The sequence below is a fragment of the Gavialis gangeticus genome, unplaced genomic scaffold (genome assembly GCF_001723915.1).
Source record: "Gavialis gangeticus isolate Ggan-Ray unplaced genomic scaffold, GavGan_comp1, whole genome shotgun sequence".
Classification (NCBI taxonomy): Eukaryota; Metazoa; Chordata; order Crocodylia; family Gavialidae; genus Gavialis; species Gavialis gangeticus.
This window is the reverse complement of record NW_017729029.1, coordinates 78,056,683-78,077,891: the sequence shown is the minus strand read 5'-3', so window position 1 is coordinate 78,077,891 and position 21,209 is coordinate 78,056,683. Positions and strand designations below refer to the sequence as shown.

The window sequence follows — 21,209 nt, the reverse complement described above, 5'->3', positions numbered from 1 at the left end:
TGTAGTATCAGACTTAACTGATTTAGGTCAAACCCATTTATGGAACTTCTGTGCCAGACTCCTTCCTGGTTCAAGTTCAATCAGAGGCCACCAGCATCTCAGCATGCTTTGCAGCCCTGGGCTATGCTGTCTGCTCGAACAAAACAGGACTGGCCCCGTCTCCCTGCTCTCTAGCTGGAGCAGTGAGGGCTGGCTGACAGGGGATAGGGGTGGGAAACCCAGCTGGCACAGCCCAGTCTGCCTGGTGGGGGCAGAACAGCCTCTGCTAGACTTTTCTCTGCTGGACTGGAGGGGGTGGGCCAACAGGCTCAGGGGGACTAAACTCCCCTGTCTGCCCTTTCCCCATGGGCATGGGGACCCCAGCCGGGGTCTGCCTGTCTTTCCCCCCTACTGGCTGCCTGCATGGCAGGGGGTGTGGTCAGCCTGTGCAGCCTGTGCAAGAGAGGGGAGAAGGGGAATTTAATCCCCCTCCCTACCTCCCTACACCCACTTCGCCTGAGGCACTGCCCTGGCTGGCATCTGGCTATGCCCCACCCTCAAGGACAACCCTGGCAAGGACTCTTTTCCCCTTCCCCCTCCAGGCACACCCCAACTGGGGTCCCTGCAGGCCAGGGTAGGGTTTTAAATCCCTCCCCAGTCATACTCAAGTCTGCCATGTGCCCCCCCCACCCCCCAGAGTTCGCTTCTCTTCAGCCTTGTGGCTACTGCTGAATGGAGGGGAGGGCTCACTGTAATGCCTCCCGGCCCCTGGCTTCTAGCCTGAGCCACTGCAGACATGTGGCTGCATTTCCAGAATCAAAAGTGAATGTCTATTCACTTGCAAATTGGTTCAGTCTATGCAGATTAGATTAACCTGCAAAGATTGAATCATTCAGGCTCAGGCTTTTTACATGTATGTACTAAGCCAAAATGTATTTCTGTGCAGCAGCAGTAACAGGCCTCAGACCACTGCTGCCTGTGAACTTCAGCCTGGGATCTGAGAACTGCTGCTACACAGAATGATGTGCATGTAAAAGATCACAACCTGACCCTCACATCTAAAGATTATGATAACCAGCCTGTGTCCAGACTCCCTTTTCAATTCCTTCCTGGTTTCTGTAGATGACTGTTTTGGAACTGCTAGAAGGAGTGATTAATGTTGTAGGCCATCCTGTCTGAAAGCTGAAAATAATGGGTTTGTGACTGTATGAAGCTCTCATTTCCAGCCCTGGTAGTTTCAGAAATACTGGATATTAAAACCTTCATGCTAGATGGGTTATTTCTTCTTCCTCCTCCTCTTCTTAGAGCTGCTCTTTGAACCACTATCTATTTTTTCCTATCTCCAGCAGCAAGTGCTGTCTGTCCATGGTGATAGCATTATAAAAGTAACCTCAGAAATGGAGGATATAAATCAGGTGTATTCTTTAGTGTGACCTTGTGTATTTTCAAGGAACACACACAAAATCCTATAGCAGCAGATATCTCTAGTGAGTTCTGTACCTCAAGAGTGTATTGTCTCTCTGTTTCCAACAACTGTCTCCCTTACTGTATGCTGGTCTTCTCTTCTTATATACACAGAGCTTGCCAAAATATCTCATATCTCCTATGTTTACAGTCAGATAGCTGGTCAGCCTACCTGGCTTCTCAGGCACTTCCACTTAGCCCATCCAGCATTACCAGGGCAATAGCTTCTATTGTTTCTAGCTGTCTCAGCATAAACATGTTAATTGATACTTCCACTCAGCCTAAAAAGGAGATTTTATAATTAAATCTGACATTGTCTATACATCAAAACTTATTTATGGCAGTTGCTAACACCGTGCAGGATAAAGACAGTGTTCTGCTACCATTAATATGCTCTGTCAGTAAGTATTGTCTGCGCTCCAATGTTAGCTTTAGCCTGAAAGCATATGTCCAATTCTCTATTCACTTTAGATAAGGGGGTATATGCATGTCTTGATAAATTAAATTCACTAAACCCGTAGCTCTGTCAAGACAGCTAGAGTTTAGCTGCAGTAGTCTCTCCTTTACAAACTCATATTGCTTATTACAACATCATCTTGTTTATAAGATTTGATCCTGTGCAACACAGCCTCAATTCTCATTGCAGTCATCAGGAATTGAGACCATTCAGCACCTTCCTTTGCAAGATGGTTAGATAAAACCTTTACTTGTTCACAAAAGGGAGAAATATCCCTATGTTCCCCTAGGCAGCCTGCCATGTGCCCATTTGTTTCTCCTCTATTTTTTCCAAAGCAAGTAAGCAGGATTCAGGAAAAGACAGAGATGTAGTTTTACTCTGCTAATCTCATCAGCCCTCTGCCTGATTTTAGAATATACACTTAGCAATTTGAGATGGGAAGGACCTACTGAATCATGCAATCATCCAGATGGCTTTCTTGCTAGTAAAAGCATATTCCTTGTTTCCCTCTCTGTTGAAGAGTATTCATTCTTCATTTTCAGAGTCTAAAACAGCAGAGCTGTTGTCTCCAGCTCTCCCACTCACCAAAAACTTAAAAAATGGATCACTAGTTCTTTGTCTGCTGTTTTACCTGCTAGTATCTTTGGAGATCTGTGATTTAAGGTTTCTATTCTAACCACTGAAGGCTGTTATAAGGAAATGTCACATAGGCATACTGTTAATGGATGCATCTTTCCTTCCTACGCCTCATGACATACCGTATTTACCCACATAAGGGGGTGGAGGGTGGGGCGGGGGTTGCTGCCTCTGTCCCAGCTCCCTACAGCCTCTGTCCCTTTCCCTCTCCCCATGCTGTTTACCTTGATTTTGCTCTGGTTTTGGCCCCATGCCAGCCTGGGGCATGAAGCATATACTTGCTCTGGCCCCAACCCAACCTGGCAGCAGCAGAGACATGGCATCTGCCTGTCCTCGGCCACCTCATTTTCAATTCCAAGATGAGGGGCTTTTTTCCCATGTTAAATAAGGAAAACACCTCACCTTGGAATTGAAAATATGGTAACAAGAACAAATTCTGGTGCAAAAGTTGACTTCTCTGTCTCAGGGCAGGGTCACTATCTATTAATTCGTTATACAAGTCACATCCTGCCACAATTTTATCTACAGATGTACCCATACATTTTTGATAGAAAGTTACCTGATGTGTAGCAAAATATGTTATGAAAATATAAATGGATACAGTAATAAAATACTCAGCACAAAATACTATCAGCATATGCAGAAATCCTGTAAGCCACAAAGAGTGAGGAAAAATTGGGGGTGGTGTTTTTATAGCTGTTTCTAGCACTCTTTTAACCAAGCTCATCTTCATGGCTTTCTGACAATTCTCAGTGGCAAAGTGATAATCATTAGGGTGTGCAAAGTGGGCCCTATTTGATTTGGATTTGGCCTGAATCAGGGACAGTTATCAACAGATTTGTTGATTCAGATCACTGTCCCTGATTCAATTCGGCCAAATCTGAATCTGAAGATTCGATGCTGATTTGGAGAATCAGCAATTCGGACACAGACACAGATTTAAATGTTTTTTTTATGTACCTTGAGGTACCAGCGTGGCTAGTGAATGCTGCGATGCTGGGTCCCACAGGAGTGCGGGGGTGGGAGGGCCCTCCATGTGTTGGGTGGTGAACCTGGAAGTGGACTGGAAGTACTTCCGGGCTACTTCTGGGTCCACCGGGGTGCGTGCTGGGGGGCCTCCCCATGCCTCCCCCTGCCTCGGCGATCTGCCATGGGGTGCCCTCCCCTAGGCCCAGGAGGCACCAGTTGCTGAGCTGGGGGAGCATGGGGGGTGGGAAGGACAGCATTGTCCCCAGTGGACCTGGAGGTGGACTGAAAGTGCTTCTGGTCCTCTTCCAGGTCTGCTGCCAAGTGCGCTGGGGAGCCCCCTGTGCTTCTGTGGGACACTCCATGCACTTCAGCATCACAGCATTCACAAGCCGTCTGCTACCTAGAGGTATGTAGAAAAAACATTTAAAGCTGTGTCTATGTCCAAATCTCTGAATCTTTCTGAATCTGTCCAAATCAATTTGGAGGGTTCTGACTGGTTTCGGAGAGATTTCGGAGAAAGACCTCTCCGGTTCTTTCCTTCTTACTTTAACTGGAAGCCTTAAAATGCTGAGTAAAATGATTCCTACTGTGGCAACAATCACACCTTTTGATCCTATCAGTAGGGTGCATGACTTTCACATCAGGGCTCAGAAACTCTGAGTCCTGATATGAAAATCCAAACATCCAAACATGCTTCTTTTTATCTATGCTTTATTTTGCCATAAAACAATCCAAGTAAATATTAGGTATCTTAAAAAGTAATCAAATTAACAAGCTCTTCATCAGTGGCATGATAAACATTATATATTAGGGAAGATACTCTGAATCTTCTCACTACAAATACTTTTGCAATCTTTTTGCCTTTCAATTTCAGAGTTTTTCAGTTAAAAAAAAAATCCCTTTCCAGAAGGAAGTGTATGTACATTTTTGCCATGCTATTTTTCTTCTGGAGGCAATAATGCTTACAGCATTTGTACTTGGAAACATTTCTCAGTGTTTTTAGAATGCACACTGAGAGCTGGATAAACTAATCCCAATTGTTCCTCAAAGTCGAAAGTGTAACTTCTGGATACAGTGTAATTTTCTGTAACATGGGAAAGAAGCCTCCTGTTTCATTTTCCATGATAAAATAAACTGTGGTATTTTGAAGTTAAAATCAGTTTACTTTTCCTCTGAACTTTAAAAATGATGAACTTCTTCTTATGTCAGTGCAGCTGAATCTCCATTTTTAGTGGCTTTCAGAACTGAAAATCTCTCACAGTTAAACATTCATTAACCTTTTTATCTTTCCTGTCTCAACATGGTGCACTGCTTGTCTGGAGCTGCCCTCTGCTGACAGTTTTCTTGAACTACATATTCCAGTTTCAGACAGTGGTGAAATGCAGGAAGTGATGTCTATAATTACAAACATAACTAAGGGACTGATTCAGCGAAGTGCTTACCACCACCTTCAACAACCAGTGCTGATGAGTACTGGTTCATGAGTACTGAAGATGATCAGCTCCCACCAAAACTGATCAGTGCACCTCACTGGCCTAGGTTTTAACTCAGAAAGTAAGAAAAGTGATCCTAAATCTAATTTTTTGCCTGGATTTACATAATTTCTCACCTCCTCAGACACAACAGATATGAAATACCTGTGCTGGAACTTGCCTTTTTTTTTAAGCATCTCAGCAGACAGGGGAAAACCTAAGTGATTAAGGCTTGGAGGAAATGCTATCTTGTACAGTTCTGAAAAAATATTCTGTTGTATGAATGTGCATATGATTTTGTGTCAGTCACATAGGAATAACTCAGGTTCTCTGGGAGGCATAGGTTTAGTAGTGTAACTGGGAGCGAACAAATAGCACACCAGCCCTCGGCGCAAAACTGGGCATCTTAGCCAGTCTCTGATATCTCATTGTTTAAATTAAACATGGACAAAATAATAGGAAACCCCAATCCTAAAGCCAATGTACTGTCCTACTTCTTTATCCTCTCCACATTACCCAAACCCATAACCTGTAAATCATCTTCACTCCTTTTTTATGACCTATTGGTCTAGTCTGTATACAAACCTAGGTTTGTATTCCTCCATGTTTCCAATATTTGTCAATTCACATGGCCAAAATTTTTAGGTAAAGTCTCATTACTTCTTGTCTTGATTACAATCTCCTTCTTTCTAGCTTCTTTGGATATCAATCCATGTGGCTTGTACTAGAAGCCCATATAGCTGCTGAGATCAGCTTTCTTACCTCTTGATCTGAGTTCTTTTCGAATCTACTTTCTCAAGCCCTTTTGGCTCATCTCCAGTCACTATGGCTGTTAGGTGGAAGGGGTATGGAGGAGATAGACTCCTCTGTTATTTCAAAAATGTTGACACTTCATATCAAAGATGGACATGTTACAAAATTCTGGGAACTAATTTAAAGAAAGGAATAAAGGAGGCTCTAAGAGTATTTGAGGTGTAACAACTTTTTTTTTTTATAAAAGAAGATAGGGCAAACTGTTAAAGACACATAGTGGAATTTCTAAGGCTATATTAATGTTTGTTTTGTAAAAGTTATTATGGTTAACAGCACAACAAAATATATATTCCATACCTCGCTTAATGTCTTACAAAGAGGAGAAAAGTCTTTAATATTTGGAAGAGAGAATCAATAATTTTACAGTTCTTTTCTTCTTTCACTATTACAATACCTGTTCATGTGACCAGGTCCGTTCTGAGCCATCCTTCACACAGACATCTAATCTCAGTTCAGTCCCTGTGGCCCCATGTTTACTGTCAACACAGAGATTGGCTGCCACGTTTCGAATCTGTAAAACCAAAAAACAATATTTCACATTACATTAAGATGCAGAATACAACTTCCTAGGACATAGGAGTCTGAAATTTGACTCAGTTATGGTTTAGTTAGAACACAGGGATAGGTACACACCTCTTACTTATTTATCTTTACTGACATATTTCTTTGCAATACTGTTTCTTGCAGAAGACCTTGAAACACTGCATTAAGAAATCCAGGTTAGGTGTTTTGTGGAATCGTGCTGGGAATAGAGACTGGACATTTGGGGGAGGGGAGAGTCATCAAAGTTTACTTTTACTCTTTTGCAATCCAAATAAGCCAGCTCAAGCTCATTCAAAGGAAAAACCATCTGTTCCTATCTCTGAGACTCTTATAGTTTTCTGAAGCTCAGATGCAAACAGTTCTTATTTTGACAATAACAGCATGCACTGTCCTGGAGTTTATTGCATCAGATTAATTTCATGTGTAGATGCACCCACATTGTTGCAGATATGATCACATACTAATATTTAATATACAAAGTCTTAAGAAACACTTATATTTGCACTAAGTGTGTGGAGCATATTCTGTCCATATGGATTCTGAGCCACTGAACTTATCCATAAAGGGAAAATAGCACTTTTGAGATTGAAGGTAATTTACTGCTGAGTAATAATTAGTCCTGCATTTTCAATCAGACCATATACATGGCATTGATGCTGTTCTTGGAAAACAGGAATAAAAGAGAGTCATGTGGAAAGTGCTACTGATAACAAGAAAAGGTGCCAGATTTGAGTTCTTAAACTGTACTATTTAAAAATATCAAACAACTCTGCATTGTGGAACTCAAGATTAAAGAAAATAAACAAAGTATCCCCTTTAGAGCTGTATACAGAAATCTAGCACATGGACAGACATACAGATTATACATCTGCAATACATTTCAAGTACATATAGTCTGTAACTTTGCTTTACCTAGGCATTGTAGTCTGGAAAAAAGAGCACAGAATTGAAAGACGGGAACTTCTGAATTCTAATCTTGGCTCTGGCCAATGACTTACTTAGCGACTGTGACTTGCAAATTTACTTTATCTACCAGCTTATCCCATATATTATTAGTTTCCCATATAAAATAGAGAAACTAATAATAATTACCTACCTACTGTGTAGTGCTGCTGTAATGGTAAGTTAGTTACAAGTTGCTTGTACACTATGTGTAACTGTTATTATTTTAGTTGCCAAGAGGCCTGTAAGGAACTGGTTGTCTAGCATTAATGTAATGTATGACCTCACTGGAAATCTGCGCTGAAGTTGTGAATATTACTGATGACATCCCAGGCAGGCAGGAGCTAAACAGAATTTAACCCTCAAAGAAGTGTGAGGAAGTCTCAAGCTATTTTCAAAGGCAGCACCTGGTATAGATACAGGACAGAGGTCTATAAAACATGGAAGGATAATTCAGACCAGTGCAAGTCATTTGAAGGTTTTAAAGAAGGAAATACACCTTCCCTTTAGGCCTTCTGGGATTTTGATTCAGAGGAAAAATTGGAAAAGGATTTAAATAGAACAAGGCAATCCTGGATGATCACTCTCTTTTGTAGAGAAAGAAGATATAAGGGGGCAACTCAGCTGAGATCACTTGTTATCTATAGACTATGACACCCAATTAGCGTCTATGTCTGGCTTCATTTTGTGGAAAGAGGTGGTTATGGAGACAGAAATATTATTGTATAAACAATAGAGTTTACATAAATATACATTATTTTACAGAGATTATATAAATAAGTAACTGAGATTGGGAGATGTAAAGTACATATCAAGATGCCGTGAAAATCACTGCAGAGAATTAAATCCAGTATTTCAGAGGTTCTGAGCATTCCTGCTCTCACCGAAATGGAAACGTGTGTGTTAAAAATGTATTTAAAACAGTGCTCAAAATCCCTCTGCTGATTATTGAAGTGGAGTCAACTTCTCCACATTTGCAGAGTGTTATCTGTACATGAATATTCCCTGGGGGGAAATGGCTTGCCTACCAGCTTGAATATTTGGCTTAATAATCTTAGGCCTCAACCCTTCCATGGGCTGGGTGGGAATGAATCGTAAGTATGCAGCACTTTGTTATGTCAGTGTAAAAGTCAACCAGATTGTCAACACCTCTGTCTTTATTTTTATATTTTCAGTCAGAAATGTGAAATAGCAAAATTGGGTAGATAGATTTTAAGTGCAGATTTTCAAAATTTAAGTTAAAAATAAGTCTCAAATACCATTTCCACTATGCTGTCAATAAGGCCTCATTCACACAGTTCCAAGATGGTTAATTATACTTTGTACAAATAAAGAACACCCAAACTATTCTAAAGCTATAAGCTCTTTTAGTAACTGTCTCCTCGTCAAGTTATATACTCAAAAGGTACAAGCCAACTGAGACAGAGAGGCTAAAATTAGTTTTAACATTAAGATTAATAAAGTGCCATGTAGAAATACCATGGGATCTTTAACAAATGCAGTCCTGGGTCAGCTACTGCAACAGGAACAGTCACTTTAGCATGATGCTCTGCCCATGCAAGATATACCCTAAAATAAATATTTATTTCAAGAAAAGGTGGAAACTGTTCTCCTGAAGACCTTGTAGCCTTCATAGGGCTTTCGTAGTTTCATTTAGTATGGCAATTGCCCTGTGCTGTTCTCCCTCATTTCAGGAGCAAGATTACTTATCAGTTTTCTGGAAAAGGCTTTTATTTAAGGATACTGTTTACTTGCATCCTTCATGATTTAGTTCTTCCCTGTCTTCTTTATTTCCCTTTTCTCTGCTTCTCTCTCTCTATTTCTTAATTTTTTTCTCCCCGTTTATTGCTTTCTTGGCTACCTGCTTTGCCCTGTCCCAACCATTTCTCAACCTTTCTTTTCTTTCTGGCCTCTCTAGTTACAGAGCAGTTTTTGTTGTTGTAATAAAGGCATCTCAATCAAATCTGTACTTCTGCTTTGTGATGTCTCTCTTCTGCCTTGGCTGTAATTAGAAACTGAACAGAGCAGTTCAAACTGCTGTCAGAACCACAGGGAATGTTCTATGGAGCATCAGCACCATGCCGTTAGTAAATCTGACATGATTCGCACATATATCAGGAAAGGAGAGCAGAAGTGCTTTGGAAACTGTGATTTTTTTTCTCATTAAGGAATAAACATGCCTTTGAATCCCTCATCTAGCTATACATTTCTAAACTATTGGGTTTCAATTAAAATTACAAAAGCACTGGCAAGTCCAGATTTTTCATTTCGGTCAGCTAAAAGTGACCTCCTTTTATGTGCACACAATTTTTGAACCACCTCATCAATCCAGTTTGTGTATATGTAGAGGGTGGGGAGAGGCAAAAACAAAGCCCATTTGTTTCATCCCAAATCCTAACACCTGTATACAGAGGTGAATGCATGGGTGACTGGTGCCTCCTGAGTCAGGCGGGGGCACGTGCCCCCCTAGTGGCCAGTCAGATGAGAAATAAGGTGATTTTCTCACCGACTGGGGCAGGGGTGGGGGACAGTGTCCCACTGCCAATCTTGCCGACTGGGGGAGGGAGGGTGCTATCTCACCGACTTGTAAGTGCGAGCGGGGCATCCTGGAAGTGCCAGCAGCACTCCCAGAAGTGCCAGTGGTGCTTTTCCTGGCATCTCCACTCCCTGGCCAGTGCTCCCAAGGGGGGCACCGGTGCTCCCACCTGCCCCCCCACCTGTCACCTAAGTGGGGAGCGCTGGCTGTCAGGGGGTGTACCAGTGCTGTCAGGGAGTGTGTGTGCACCCCCTACACATTGCCACTGGGTGCATATGCTTAAAAAGGGCTTGCACAGATAAAAATGTGCACACAAATGCAGGCTTGGTTAAGGTCTATTTATAAATCTGCTCCTTACGTATTCTGTTTAAGAATTTAATGTAGTATGAAAAATAGTGTCATCTGTAAAACGCTGATAGTTTTTTCCCTAGTGTAGACAAAGGCTTAGCAAGAATTTCATTTAGCAGGGGAATTGACACTCTGAGATTTTGAGGTTATTTAATACATAAAGATATTCATGGAAAAAGGGACATGACCTAAAATGTCCCTTCTTAAATGAAAGGACTTAAGAAGTTTGAGCTGCTTAGGACCTTAGAGATGAGGTTAGAGAAATATGATCGCCTATTAGTCTTTTGCACATTTCATAACTGAATAGATTAATAGTCCATTGAATTTTTAAAAAAGCACTCTAACACCCATAATTAATAAACAAATATGTTTCTTGGGCATCTAAAGAAAATGGAGGAATTGTAAATGTAGGATATTTTTTGCAGAAAGTGTCAAAAACTGCCAGCTTTGCTACGAATCACACCTCCTGCTTTTGTTTTATTAATCAGATCCTATTAGAATATTCAGCTTTATAATGCTGAGTTTTCAATGTTTAATAAAAGCACTTCTCTAGTTCTCTAAACCAATGGGAGAAGTTATCATTATACTTTTCATCTAATCTCTTGAGTATCAATATTTAAGCCTCTACTTCGTAGTGGAAGCTGATTTTTGGGACATGAAACACTGGTGGAAGCCCACCATTTTTTCCAAGTCAGCCACTGTCTTTGTCAGGGTTCTAAATGATTGGGTTTTTTTTATATTTTATCTCCTTTCCCATGCTGAAGATGATTAAATGAGAACTTTTTCTTTTATGTTGCTTTGACCATTAGAAAATCTGTTGTTTTTTTTTGTTAATGCATATGATAGTACCTGGGTGGGAAATGAGTAGAGGAGGCATAGTATATAAGTTGGCACAAGTTTTTAGTTTTACATGTTGAAACCAAAACATTCTGGTCTGAAAAAATGCAATTTTTAATACATACATTATTTAAAAAATAGCAAAATAAATAAATAAATTGGTTGTAAAATTTTGTATCCTTCTCCATGTCTCTCTCTATCCGCTGTCTTCAAGGTAATATTTTTTAAAATCAAATTAACGAATGTTGTAGATAATCACTTGTTAGAATATAATTTGCTATTTTTCTGGTTCTGAGATGGCAAAACCCAAAGTACCCGAAAGGTGTGCTTCCAGGGGCAAGGGGAGGGACTTCTGGTGGCAAAGGTCAGAAGTTAGGGGGTGGGACTTCTGGTCACAGGATGGCGACCAGGGGGCAGGGCACCTGTCACAGGGTGGGACTACCCACGCGGTCCTTAACAGCTTGCCAAAACTTGATAAGCTGAACTACACCCAAAATAATTGCTCGCCCCTGTGATAAGGTTTCAGGCTGTGCTTTTAGAACTTGCCCTGGATGCATTCTGCATGCATGAGGCACAAGATGGTGTGGACTCCCCTGTGAAAATACCTGGCTGCTAGGTAGGGTGAGTTTAAGTTCTGGAGCCCAATGCAGCACATCAGAACTGCAGTTATGAGATGGCACCTGGGCATCAATTCCTTTAGGGATTTATAACTAGCAGTTAGTTACTATAAATAGTAATGAACCTTGATCCACATAAAAATGGTTGTAAGGATCTGTGGTCAGGGACCGTCTACCAGCAGGAACCACCAACAACAGGGAGGGAGAGGGAACCAGGCACTGCCCTTCTGGACATGCTTCCTTTTCTGAAATATTTTACACAGCAGAAAAAAAAACCTGTTAATTTTTAGACAGACCATAAAACCCCTGAAGTGACTGTATGAAAAGATACTTTGCATTTTCATCTGTGGGTTTCAAGGTGCATCACAAAGATTAGTGCTACAGAACCAAGCTGGGTAGGTCAGTATTTAGTACCCTAGTGTTAGGTAGAAACCAAGGTGCTGATTCAGCAAACCATTTATGTTTAAATACTTTGGTGTCACTGAGACCTCTTGTGAGGTTAAGGGGACTCAGCCCCAGCAGCTGCTGACTCTGGGTCCCAGTAGCATGCGACTAGCTGAGGGGACTCCTGGCTGTGGGAGCTTGCTTTTTGCCAATCCCAGGCTCCCCCTACATTAGCAGTAAGGTGCAATGGGATCTAATGCATGAACCCACAATCACATCTCCTGATATTCACATGTAGAAGGGCTCAGTGAGGAAGAGACAGTCCCTAGGGCAACTTGAACCTACATTCTGTGCGTTTCAGCTTGCAAAAAATGTCTACTGAAAAATTAAAAAGTATCACTCCGATTTTCTGAAAGTACAACATTAATCTAAAGACAAGTTTATGTTTTACCATGGACTCATACCAGTTTAGCGATATTTAATAACCTCAAGTGCATGTCTTTGATGTAGGAAATGACTGAAAAAGAGTTCTGAAATAAGGTGATCAAGTTATCTTCAGTACATGAAATGAATGACAAATCATCTTAGAACTACTGCTCAATTTAATCGTCTGTTCAAATGATGTATTGCCCTTGAATACAAAGGTGGTGCTGGGACTCTGTTGTCAGGGTCACTGCAATGCAATACGGCATCATAAGAGGCTTCCAGTCTCTACCAATTTAGAAAATGCTTTTCATACAGTGTGATTTAGTGCTCAGAATACAAAACTGGCTGTATTTTTAGAGGACATTAGAAATATTCACATAGGTACAAAAATGGGAACGCAGCTGTTCACAGTCTGCTTTCAAGTAAGCCATCCTTACACTGATTTTAACTATACTTGGTATGAGAGCGTGATATATCCTTAGATAATCTTTCAGACATACATATCTACAGACTGAATGCCTAAAGATGAACTACCTTTCATGTTAACTGATATGCAATTAGTTAAAAGAAAACGTCTTCCCTTTGTGTGGACCATAAAAAAGAAGAGACTAGAAGTCAAGCATAGCCTGAGTGAAGTCCGAAGAAAGTAGGGCACCCTGAAACCCAGGGTGACTAATTTTGTAGTAATTTGAGTGGTACAGAAACTATGCAGTACTCAGTATTGAATGGAGGTTGAATGAACTTTAGTTAAAGTGCTCCTTTTGCCATTTAGAAGCACAGGACGCTGAATACACGAGATGATGTGAGCGCTCTAATTAAAGTGCCCAGCCCCCATGCCAGAGCACATGTAAAGCTGCCCTTTGATCCATTTTCAAATATGTCATTTGGTTTAGCTTCAGAGTGTTTTATCTCTGGGCTTTCATATCACTATTGTAAAGTGGTTCTATTAAATCTATGAGTTCTCAATGGGGATGAGGACGGAGTGACTTCAGGCCCCATAACTTAGCATTAGGGCAATGGCAGAGAGACTTGTTGAATATTAAATAAGTGAAGAAAAGTTTCATTTTACAGATGTTCAATATTGTATCAGGAAAGTGAATGAATTTCCTATATGACTTTGAATACAGGATGTATGAAGTCCAAAACAATTTACTCAGAGCTACCATTTTATATCTGACCTTGCAAAACATGTTCTCACATAAATGTTAAAGGTATGTAATGTTTGCAAATGCGCACTGGATAACAGCTGGTAATGCTGCAAGTGCTCCCAGTCTTTAAAATCATTCAGGGCAATGTCACCCAACCCAGCCAACGTTTTGGACTTTGGTCACAAACACTGTATGAAATTCCATTTCTTTGCAAAGAACTTGCTTTTTAAGCCCAATTTAAGGGGCAGTTGACATGCCCTTCAAATACTAGCAGGTACCGTGCAATCTAGGACCTATTCTGTAAACAAATATTCTTGGGATACCTTAGCAGCTGAGGAAATGGCATAATTGTCCAGCCCAGATACAAAATTGATGGCAATTTGTTCATTAACTTTAATTTCTCCTATATTCATTCTACAATTGCCATATACATGCATTTGAGATGCTGAAAAGGCAGAGCAGAAACAGCAGATGCAACATGTACCCTTCCAGCTATGTAGGGAAGAGGCACAAATAAGTTCAAAAGATCAAGCTTGATGAGAAGGGATTTAAAAAATAATTCTTTTCTAGCAGGAATAGATTTTGCCAAGAAATTTAAAAGTCAAATTCTTAGCAGATGTGTTTTGCAAAAAGAAAGGAGCAGTTTATAGGCTGTTTATGGGCTGCACACATCATTTACTAGTTACATATCAGGATACTGGAGCCAGAGATTGTCTGAGTACTTCAATGTTTACCCTCTCTCAGGCTGGCATAGACAAAACAGATGTATATCTTTTCCAAGTGCAAGTGGAGAATGCAGTGAATGACAGTCCATCTTGGCACAGATGTCCATTAAAGGATTTTTGATGTTTACAGCCAGTGAGGTATCTGGAGCTGCTCAATTCTGATAAAGTAATAAGGGAGCAATCTGTTTTCCTCTTTTCAGTTTCTAATTATAACAGCCATTGACCTTTAAGTTTCTTCAAGTCCTTTGCAAGCGCTGACAAACTAATTAAAACTTTAAAGGAATGTGAAATTCTCAGGAAAAAGTTTAGAGTAGTAGGACTGAAATGCCACTTCTGATAAGTTTAGAAACAGAATTATTTTTAGGACTAAGAATCCTCATTTCCACTCCAAGGACTCTGGATACTTATAATAGAAAATTAGATGCCTATAATATGGTTGTAGGATTTATGTTAAACACACTGTACTTGTATGTAGGGACTATGTTACTATCTCCATATAAATCATGAACATCTGAATCTTAAATATGGTCCATCTAAAAGATTGAGTAGGAAGGATTGTCTAAATGAGCTAAACAGATATATGCCAAATGATCCAAGCCCTGTAATTGTAGGCACCGGGGGTGTGCGCATGTTTGTATGTCAGATCCTGAATGGAGAAACACAGTGGGAGTTACTGGACCTTGATCTTTCCCAGTTATTCTGTTAAATCATTATTACCTCTTGGTATTACCAGTTCACATGACACTTATGTAACAAAATTAAAGCTATGAAATATTGCAACAATAAGGAAATTTGCTGGGGTCAGTAGTTAGTATATACTGAAGCCACTTATGCCAAGAAGTTACTACAAGGTTTGGTAGCTGGGGGCTTAGCTAAAAGAATGTGAAAGACAATAGGACAGAAAGTGTAAGAAGTTATTTTTTAACCTCAGCTATAAGAAATGAAGTAATTGGTTTAGTTTAGAATCTGGAGCCATGTAAGAGATCACAAACTGGGAAGATTGCCTCTCTTGGGGAATACTCTGGGTTAATGGGGACATCTGGGCTAGGGACAGAAATGACACATAAACCGGTATAAGTGATTGGAAACGAGCCTAAACCAGTAACAGAACAGCAGTTTAGTGCATGTAGACCAGTTTCAAAATGGTGGAACCCAGTTTAATATAGACCTGAATGGATGTAGTATCAGATTTAATCAGTTTATGTTAGACAAGTCTATAGACCTTCTGTTCAAGATCCACTCCCAGCTCAATTTAGGTCACAGTCTCCCAGCATCCTACAATGCCTTGTGGCCTCCCCACTAACCTCAACCTCACAGGACAGGCAGGCTAGACTCTGCCAGTACTCCTCTGCTCCACCCGAACTTGGCTGGCCCTGCCCCTGCCCCTAAGCTGTCACAGAGCTAAGGCAGAAAAATCTTTTCTCCCCAGTCCTGAATCCTGCCTGTGCTTGTCAGTCCAGTGGTGCAGCGGAGAGGAGGTGGAGGACCAGAGTCCCCCATCCTGGCCCTAGTCTCCCCCTGAGATGGGGTCTGCCTGGCTGGAGGGGGGTGGACACACTATGGGAGTGTCTCCCCCCACCACATGAGCAGGGGTGGCTGCACAGCTCTGCCCCCTGTGAGCCTCTGCCTCTGACCTGCATGGGGGAGGGGGGAAAAAAGCCCCCCTGCTCCAGATTCAGTCCCCCCAAGCTGGGATCTGCTTGGCTGGAGGGAGCCCAGTGCTGCAAGGGGGTTCCCCCTGCCCCTGTCTCAGGATGTCCTGATCTGGGCAGACCCTCATAGGGCAGGGATTTTCCCTGTCCCAGCTCCACAGAAGAAAGGATCAGGTCCCACCACTGACACAAGCCTCCTTGCTGCCTGCCAGGCTTCCTGGTATGGGGGCCTGATCGTTTCTTCAATAAAGCTGGCCCGGCCAGGCAGGGATGGGGGAAAATTGCCCTGCAGCATGTGGCTCCCCCAAGCTGGACAGATCCCAGCTTGGGGAGGACCAAGATTGGGGTGGGGGGCTTGATTCCCCTCCCTTCTGTGGGTCAGAGGCAGAGAGTTGCGCGGGGCAGGGCTGTGCAGCCAGGCAGTGACAGAGAAATGCCCTCCAGCATGGGGCTCCATGGGCGGACCCCAGCTTGGTGTGGGAGCAGGACTGGGGTGCAGGGGCTACATTCCTGCTCCCCCTGCAGGTGGGGGGACAGTAGGGGGTTGGGGACATGTGCCAGACAGTCAATGAGGGATGGACCCCACTCAGTTCTGGAGTATACTCAGCAATGCCCGGCACTCTGGGAGGCGTATGAGAGCACCCCCTGCCTTCTCGCCTTAGCCAGTGCAGGCATCTGCCTGAATTCCCCAACAGTAGAATGAACATGAGTTCCCTTCATTAATGGACCAACCTATGCAGCTTAGAGAAACCTGTGAAAACTGGATTTATATCCTCCCTCCCCACAGGCTTTTTGACTGTCTGTGCTTAGCCCTGGTGGTTGAAGGGTTCTCAGCAAAAGTTTTTCTTAAAGTTTCAGCCCCTACTTTCCTTTATTCATGTGTAATAGCTCACTGATAATTTTCAAAAGTCCTTTAGCAAACCCAGGAAAAGCCAGAATTGACCTTATTCATATTTCTAAAGTTAAAAAAAAAACAGTTTAAAAAGTGATTTTTTTCCCCCTTGAAATTAATAATAATGCATCGTTTGGGGGGAAAAAAATCTGTATTTTAAAAATGGAATCAATAACCTGCAATTTCTAGAGTCAAAAGGCTAATGTGATTGTTCAAAAAGATCACTCGAATTCTTTCCATTCTCTACAGTCCAATGCTCAGCTGAGATGTCATCAACAAAATGCCACTAGGAGTTTTACTATGATTTTAGGGAAGCAGGGCCAAAACTTTTAGAAGAACATGTATTCATTCTTGTGTCCTCACATGAACAGGCAAATCTCAGCACACAAGTGACTAGGCAGAACCGTACGCACACATGCAGATACCTCATAGTGGGCGCATCCACATGTACCTATTTTTAGTGGGCTTAGACTAAAATCACCATTTTTAAGGCTGACTTTAGACCTTCCTTTTAATAATTACATTCTCAGTGTTCAAAGCCATCCTGTAATATTTCATCATGATTCCTACCTGTTATTTTTTATGCTACCCTTATTGTGTATGCATAATTGACTGTGGACATGGGCTTTAATGGATCACACCAGAAACAGCCATAGGCACCAGACATGGCAATTCCTTATTTCAATATCTGTTTCACAAATTACTTTAATTGCTACAAACTCCCTTAATGATACTACTGGTTAAGAGAACAAAACCTAATTTCATAAAAGCTTCCTTATAATGCAGAAAGTTACAGTAGATTTGCACGAAAAGCAAGGTAATACAGATGGGATATGATGTTAAATTTGATGTAGCTGGTCTATTCCTCACCTCCCCCCAGGCAGCAGGTGGAGGTTCCACAGGTGGATAATATTTGGGGACATCCCAAGCCACAGCAGTCATGAACCACTTGAAATCCTTGCATTTGAGGTGCTTGCGAAGCTCCTTCTGGGCAGAGATATCACCAGTGGAGAGGTGTCTGTACTCGGGCCGCCTCTGGTAAATGTATTCTGCAAACTCATCCATCCAAGTCTCTGCCACACGCTTCAGGTTCTGTGCAGCAGAAAGAAACAGGCATTAATCTGTTCAGGTTCTTACTGAATGGTATCACTGACAGCCTCCAACTTGTGATCTTAGCCAGCTTTGGATGGTGGTGTATTAAGCAAATATAAACCCTTTTGCAATTAAACACTGTTAGGAGCATGATATAATTAGACTGATGGCTTCAATGCAGTTTGTTTTTTAGTGCTTCAGTGGAATTACAGAATGGGGATTTAATTAGCCAGATACAGTAAAGACTTGGCTAATTATTTCACCGGGAATCTTACCATGAAGCTCCATTTTTTTTCCCACTTGATTACTAAAATTGTGCTTTTCGCATAGTTTTGATGCAGCTGGATTCTGAAGTTAAAGTTTAGCTTTTTGCATTAAAATACTGCATGCAGTCTAATTTCCCTCTCATGTACTCCTCCAGGGCCTCTAGATGTCCCCAATCTTTCAGAACCCGGAGTGATGTATCCACAAAGACAGAGTCAGTAACAAATTGCTGTTCTGTCCCTCTAGCTACAGCTACACACTACTAAGTAGGCATTCTTAATATGTTTAAAACACAGGATGTATATTGACACGTGTGTGTGTGTGTGTGTGTGTGTGTATAGATATATATAGATATATATATATCTATATATATACACACACACACACACTACTGATGCCTGAAACAATTAATGCTTCGTAGATGGAAGAGCTAAGGAGGATCAGCAAAACAAAGACACCACCTTGTTTTCTGCTGTGGTGTTCACTTATGATATGCGGAGGAGATTAGAAGATAAAGCTTCATCCCACCCCTTACCCTTGAAAAAAACCTGACCTTAGAAAAACTCTGCCATGTAAAATATTATTTTTCTGCTGAACTATCTTTTCTGGATAGGCTCTACCAGGCCTGAGAGAGAACTGAGTGTATGTCTGTGGCCCTCCCCTGGTCTTGCCCATGCAGCACTCCTTTCTGTAGATCATGACCAAGCCAGAGTTGTCCTCGGGGTCCTAGTGCTGCCTAGGCAATTCATTAGTGCTGTCCTTGCACTGCCTCTGCACCTAACTTCCTTTTTGCAGAGACGATGGATATTTGTATGCAGATGTGAATTTATCTACATTTTTCTCTTAACTCTTGAAAGAGCTGGGTCAAGGCAGAGGAAAACACTTCCATTACACACAGATGCTGCAGGGTGCAAGATCCCTAACTGCCGTGCATCAGGAGCAATTATAAGTCACAGCCTTGCCTTCTACAACACTTTTGTGGGCTTCACAGACCTTTTGGACTATTTTAATATTTTTGGACTGTTTTTTAAATTCTTTTTATCATTTCCAAACACTGGAAAAATGCCTTATAATACAAGTGCAGGAGGTCACTGCATCCATGCATTTAGATAAACCATAGATTAAGTAGTGTGCTACTGAATTATATTCTGTCAAGGTCAAAATAGAAGACCATGATAACTAAACATTGTTTAGACCTGCTGTCTAATTTCACAGGCAAAAATATGGACTACAGTTGGTAAGTATAGGCCCCATCCACTGAGATACTGAACAAATCTTATGAAGGACTGTGCACCCTAAATTTCCATGGACTTCACAGGGCCAGATATTTTGCACACTAAGCATCTTATTTTCTTTCTTGTTTTTATGCACTTCTTTTACTGCCCCTGCTTGCTGTACAGATGTTTGCATTCAGCTGTTCACAAGGATACTCAAGTCTTTTTTTGTACTACACTGGTGAGTATGGGTGATTCAAATAATCCCTTATAAATTGCTTTGTCTTTGTCACTATTGAGTGCCATCTGCACTCATGCAGCACATCCACATAATTTTGTTAGGTGCCTCTCAGGTTTTGGCTAACTGGGATCAGTTTGTCCTCTGCAAATTTCATTCTTTTCCTCTTTTGGGTCATTAGCATCTTGATAAATACTGGGCCTGCAATGGAATATTGTGATACCCTAGTGATACCCTTGATGAAAACTGAATTTTTTCCTTATTCTTTGCTTTGTATCTAAGACAGCTTCTGATTTAGGACAATGCTTTTTCTTCTCAATTTTTACTATTTATTCCATACGCCTATGACAAAGATCTTTAGGAAGGCCACATAAAAGAAGTCACCTGGTGTTTTGCAATCCACAGCTTTGACAGGTTTTAGTAGATTATTAAGGTGCATTTTTCTTTCTGTTACTGTTTTTTAAAGTTGCTAATCCAACTAAATCCTAGTGAGTTGGTATAGTCTTTTGTGGTGGGATACAGACCCAGTCCATTTACACATTCACCTTATACCATTAACGCCTATCTTTAGAAGTGCATCTTTCTCTACAAGTTTTACTAGTTTTCTTTCAATTAATCTTTAATACAATTAATATTTCATATTTAACACCTCAAGTTAAAACCTAGATTTCTACCAAAGCTGTTAAAATAACAATGCAAAAGCTATATCTTATTGGGTGACATCCTGACACTAGAGAATCTTATAGCTTTGCTTGTAAAAACAAATCCTCAAGCATATATTCTCTTTATAAAATGCTAGCTGCAACATGCTGAGATTTGCTCTGTAATAAGGTAGAGGACAATATACATCTGATAATCAGCAACATAAGGTAACGTTTCCTTTCAGAATAGACTCTGCACATTTGCAAGCCTGATTTCTATTCTGATTTGCTTTCAAGATTCATTTGAAAACTCCTCTCCTGAATTTTATTAATTTAGTTTGCTTCAAGCATCTGCACAAACCAAGATGTCTCTGAACTAATAAGGCTTATCTGAATACAAAGGCAACGAGATATAGAACAAATGAAGTACATTCGGCTGGCGCTGAAAGATAAGTTTGTCTCCATGAAGCAAACACATTAAAACCTGCAGGAATAATGCAAGTGCAATTAAAGCAATTTAAGAAATCACAAAAGTAGTCCCTATTCCTAAACGACTTATGTCCCACATAAGGTTGTCTTTTGTTGCAAATTCCACTGCAAACAAACCAACACCATTTTCCAGGGTAATTTACATGAAATGAGCATTCAGTAGTAAGGGAATAGGTTATTTCCAGGACAAAAGATAAAATAAATTTGATTTAAGAATGACAGCTACCCAGGCAATCTAGCTCTTTTGGAGGGAACCATATAACATGGAAGTCTCCTGACCATGTGAGAAGAGTATCGGGTTTTGTCTATGCAGATGGGGTCAAACTAGGTTTTATCCCACATTTATCAGGAGAGGCAAAAGTCAGAGTACCAGTGCAAAACTCATAGAACACCATCCGCTCATGTATTTCAAACATCCTGTATAGTTCAAT

At 41.1% G+C, this 21,209-nt stretch overlaps 1 protein-coding gene across 1 annotated transcript in view; it reads right to left on the bottom strand.

Moving 5' to 3' along the window:
* GALNTL6 (polypeptide N-acetylgalactosaminyltransferase-like 6) overlaps nt 1-21,209 on the bottom strand; it is a 1,239,844-nt gene that overhangs the window by 14,832 nt on the left and 1,203,803 nt on the right. Inside the window, exons 9-10 of the mRNA XM_019521784.1 lie at nt 17,711-17,932; nt 6,185-6,301 (exon numbers count right to left, since the gene is read on the bottom strand). Coding sequence (XP_019377329.1) covers nt 6,185-6,301; nt 17,711-17,932 — 339 coding nt within the window. The remainder of the gene's footprint in view (nt 1-6,184; nt 6,302-17,710; nt 17,933-21,209) is intronic.